The sequence below is a fragment of the Euprymna scolopes genome, chromosome 4, assembly GCF_053919585.1.
Source record: "Euprymna scolopes isolate OS-2025 chromosome 4, ASM5391958v1, whole genome shotgun sequence".
Classification (NCBI taxonomy): domain Eukaryota; kingdom Metazoa; phylum Mollusca; class Cephalopoda; order Sepiida; family Sepiolidae; genus Euprymna; species Euprymna scolopes.
In genome coordinates this window covers 66,232,021-66,237,122 of record NC_136485.1, presented here as the reverse complement: position 1 = coordinate 66,237,122, position 5,102 = coordinate 66,232,021, and the positions used below count along the sequence as shown (strand labels likewise).

The 5,102-nt window shown below is 34.5% G+C and overlaps 1 protein-coding gene across 1 annotated transcript in view; it reads right to left on the bottom strand.

The window, feature by feature from the left end:
* Positions 1-386: 386 nt before the first annotated feature.
* Positions 387-5,102, bottom strand: part of LOC145268105 (uncharacterized) — a 79,963-nt gene continuing 75,247 nt past the window's right edge. Inside the window, exon 5 of the mRNA XM_080123351.1 lies at positions 387-1,737. Within this exon, the coding sequence (XP_079979477.1) occupies positions 1,121-1,737 (617 nt within the window). The 3' untranslated portion in view covers positions 387-1,120. The remainder of the gene's footprint in view (positions 1,738-5,102) is intronic.

The following is a 5,102-nucleotide window of genomic DNA, read 5'->3' as shown; positions in this document are numbered from 1 at the left end:
AAGTTACTTAAATCTTAATGTATACTATGTGGTATATTTCATGTATGTTAATTTTCAAGTAACGATCATGTCGTGAGGATGCGTAGAGATTGAAGAATTCAACTATGAAGAACAACATATGATAACTCATCTTCCAAAGATAATTAATATTCATGAGTAATGACATGCTATAATTTAAGCTAAATCTAAATCTATCTAGAGCAGCAGTCACTAAACGGCCTTTACTGCGGGCCGGATAACTGAAAGAATGACGAATGCAGGCCGCATAATCATTCTATTCAATACTTGCAAGCCAGAACGGAAGCTCTGGGGGGAAAAAAGACGAAAAACTAAGTTTAGCATTCCATGTTAATCATGGGTGGTGCACGTGCAATGAACAAAAACAAAAGCAACCAACATGTTTATTTACGAAAAAGTTATCAAATAAAGCAACAACAGCAAATGGATACATCAGACATGATGTGCACATAACCGAATCTTACAAACTAAGCAGCAAAAATGGTTAGTGAAATTTGTGAAACTTTTTTTAGTAGTCATAATGAAGGGCGAAGAAAACGGAATTTGAAAATGAAAAAAAACATTGAATTAGAAACGTAATCAAAATCCTATTCAAACACAAGAAAAGCATAGGATTTAGTAGTCACTGGTGAAGCTATGTCTCACCAAAAGTAGGGGAGAGCTGGGAGAAATTAAATGCCTAATTCAAAGAACAAATCAAGCAGGAGGTTTCCGCAAACATGAAAGTCTCCTAGTATTTTGAACGTAATATTCAAATTGAAATTTTATCACCAAGTTTTGTGTTCTATACGTTTTTTCAAGCAAATCCAGGTATCGTTGGCAGGCTGAATGAACCGACGTCGCGGGCAAGATTCGGAATATGGACCGTAATTTAGTGAACCCTCATTTAGATTATTAAGTACATCTGGGTTAAATAGAAACTATTCTACAAGACAATCCGTTTATTATAATATAGTGCAACCAAATGGTAAATTAATACTAATGATGTCCAAAACTGCTGTATTGCTACTAGCTGACAATAGACACAAGCACTACAAAGTTTACGAACACAAATCAACTACTGCGAATCTTACAATGGGGGTTTTCTATTGATTCTATCTTGTTACATATTCCAAGAACATTTATTAGTTTGTTTTGAATATGAAATATAATCCTTTCCTATGTTTGTGCCCAGTTTCTGAAATATTGGCGGCATCCACATCCGAAATTTCGGGATCTTTACAGCAATGATCCGACTGTTGCTAATGCTTTGAGGGATAAATTTTACCTCCCACAAATGCATAAACCAAGAATCGTCGATTCCTTCACCATAAAACGTCAGAGATGCAGTCTCATTTAAAACCAGGCGAAATTTGGTAAAACCGTAATCCAGTTGAAGGTGATTGCGTTCGGAATTCCACGTCACTTTGACATCGCCAAATAATTCATTTCTGTACGTGCCTTCATACGTTGTGACGAGACCGTATGGTAACATTTGGTACTTCGGCCTACCTTGGTAATCATTCATTGATTTTGAGAAAGCGCAAACGGTTTTCTTGTTGAGCCACGGTTTTTTCTTGAGGTAAGTATCAGCCATAAAAGTATGAAATAGGATGCGGTCTGTTGCGTTGGTGTCTTTGGAATTGAAGACTGAAAATATTCCGAGCTTCTTGTGAGGAAACATAGTTATCATACTTGAATAACCATAAGTTGTTCCAGTATGAGTTATGATTGGATAACCTGGAAATTAAAATGAAAACTCATAGAAGTGTGAAAAAATAGGAGCATTTTTTGTTATCTCATCTCAAACGCAATAAGAAATTCAAAAGTAAAAAGAGTGTATATCTCTTAAAAAAAAAAAACTCATTATCACACCAAACAAAACGTAAAGGGGCTAATTTTTGCAGGTTAGTACAGTCATGAAAGCTAGAAACGAGGAGGGGGGTTCCAATGTCTGACAGTTTAAGAGAAGTTATTAGAATAGAAGGCTTTCTGGTATCAATGGGAGGGTGATTTTGTGCTTGTCGAGTAAGTTGTGAGAATGTACGACAAAATTCGAAGTACAGCTGGTCTTTTCTAGAAAATCCCTGCCACTGTTAGAAAGACTAGTTTTGCAAAGAAAATAGTCTCGCCAATCATGTGCAATGCTCGCACATGTGAAATTCTGAACATCCTTACTCCCCCCAAGTGTTAGGAAGTGAACAAAGGAAAGAAGAAAGCAAGGGAGATAAGTCAAACGATGAAGTTCAGTCACCTCATTTGGATTTTAAAAACTCTTCTACATTACAGCATACAATAAAACTGTACAATTCGATCAATTTCATTTTTACTTGTAATTATTTCTTCTACTGGATCATTTTTCGTAATATTTGAAATTTATACTAATTTCGACATAACATGTAGGTACGTAATAATGTTTTTACTGAAATGCATTTATTTGAAATCTCATTATACTCAGAAGCACCAAGATTTTTTTACAACTTTTATTTTGTTCTTGTTTTCATTTTATTTTATTTTTTTTTTTTTTACGGGCTTTGCTCGGGCCATATGTACTGTTCATAACTTTATATATATATATATATATATATATATATATATATATATATATATATATATATATATATATATATATGAAATATAATAATATATATATGAAATATAATAATATAATATATAAATGTTTCACTCATGTCCAGATAACCTACATCTAAAATTTCAAGTGTTTAGACCCAAAATTGGTGGAGAGGTTTAGTAGAGTCTGCAAAGGTCAACTCTATAAACTCTGACCTCTTGCCAGCCAAATTTTCGCCCAAAAACTGATTAAAAAATCTTGCTGCCTGTCTGAATACCCTTTATGTAAAATTTCGAATGTTTAGATCCAATGCTTAATAGTTTGCTAGAAAGCGCAATGATTAAATCTTTTGGACTTTGGTCTCTTGGCAGCCAGATTTTCGGCCAAAAACCGATTAAAAGCTTGCCCTATGTCTGAATACAATTTATGTAAAATTTCAAATGTTTAGACCAAAAATTGCCTGTGTAATTTGATAGAGACTGCAGAGGTTATATTTTTTTAAACTTTGAACCCAATTTTGACCACTTAACATTTATTGTTTTGGACTCAAATCAAATTAAAAAGTTTGATCCATGTCCAAGTAACCTACATCTAAAATTTAAAGTGTTTAGACCCAAAATTGATGGAGGAGTTTGGTAGAGTTTTCAAAGGTCAAATCATTGAACTTTGACCCCTTCACAGCAAAATTTCTGGCGGAAAACCGATAAAAAAGATTTTCCCAACTCTTAATACCCTTTATATCAACTCTTGAGTCTGTAGACTGAAAATTGACAGTAGTTTAGTAGGGAAATGTACACAGGCAGACACACACACAGACAATTTCACTTTTATATATAGATTTATTTATTTTGGTGTGGATCTTCTACAACAGATCTCAAAGCTGAAGGCGAAAATTGTAATAAGTACATTTTCAAGTTTTACATAAAACGTAGACGAACCTTCTTTTCAATCGTCGTCATTGTTGCTTCTAGATCAAAATCTATCTATCTATCTAACATTTATTCTTGGCTAGTTTTTTTTTTAATTTGATGGGGTTTTTGTTGTGGGGGGGGGGGAGTTACCTCTTTATGTTATGTAGTTCGTTCGGGCAATGCCGAGTTAGCTGGACGATTATTATTATGATCGTTATTGATATTTGCAAAAATGGAAACAGAAAGAATGGCATTTTTCAGGCGAATGGTATTTTTAAGGCGAATGGTATTTTTAGGATAAAAATTATTTACGTTAAAATAGTTCCCAAAAAATGTTAACTTTGTGAAAAGGAATGTTAGTTTTCATAACTAACATAAACAAAAAATATGTGACGAAGGTGGATCATTTGATTTGTGTCTTTGGTCACGTGATCAGAGTTAAGAAAAGATAGTTTAGAGATACACGCGCAGAGATTAGTTTGATACCCAGTGCGTTAGTGGACGGACAGGGGTCTTATGCTCCAAGGTTTGGACTGGACGCCCGTGGAAGTGAACGGAGCGAGAAAGCAATATGTAGACTTGTACGAAGTGTACCCGAACTCCGAGAAGGAGCACGGCATGGAAATAAATGATTATATCCAAATATAATTCACGTCTTGGCGTTCCTCTTTTCAAATGAAAAGCATCTTTCATTTTAGGAAACCTGAAAGACACTTTTTGAAGATATGTGTCTTTTGATGGTGATCCCACCGACAATGTTATCTGTTCCTTTTGGTAAAGACTGTCTGTGTATGTTGTCATTGTCAATAGTTGTTATACGCACTGTCATATAAATAACATAAACACTAGAGACGATCAATAGACGTTATATGCACATTCAAGGAACTAGCCGATCGTATAATGTTAACACACGTGTATATATATATATATATATATATATATATATATATATATATATATATAAAATGGGTTAAGAAATTCCAACGATAGAAAGATGTATATTTAAATAAGGGAGTAGTCACCAACAATGTGTATTTTTAACATTATTTTATTATTCTGTGCCTTGGTTTTTCATTGAGAATTATGGTTGGATCATTGTAATAATGTTTTTAAGTCATTGAAATCGTTTTTACGCGCGTTTCAGACGTTCTGTGAAGCGTCCTCGTCAGAAATTATCTTCAAATGTGTTAGAGATGTTTCGTAGTTCATTTGAAGTGTTTCCAAGGGGTGGAGGCTTGTAAGTGTTTATTATTCATTAGCATGTTCAATTTTTATTGCTCTTTTATTGGGCTTGTCCAGGCCGCTGACCTGGTTGTAGTCACTCTCTCTTTCTGATAGTGTTTTTTCTTTTCCTTTAGGGTGGGGTAGGGTGTGTGTGTGTTTGTGTGTGTGTGCGCGTGTGTGTGTGTGTGCGCGCGCGTGTGTGTGCGTGTGTGTGTTTGTTTTTATTGGTTTGAGAATGTGCATACAGTTTTATATTATTATGAGGTTATTTTCTTCCTTACAAAGGTGACTGTGATCCGAAGTCGTTACTAATGTGTATGTGTGAGGATGGCGGAGGGACCAGCTCTTCTGAAATAAGGGTAGGGGTGCTTTCATTCTGTTTTGATATTTATTTTTGG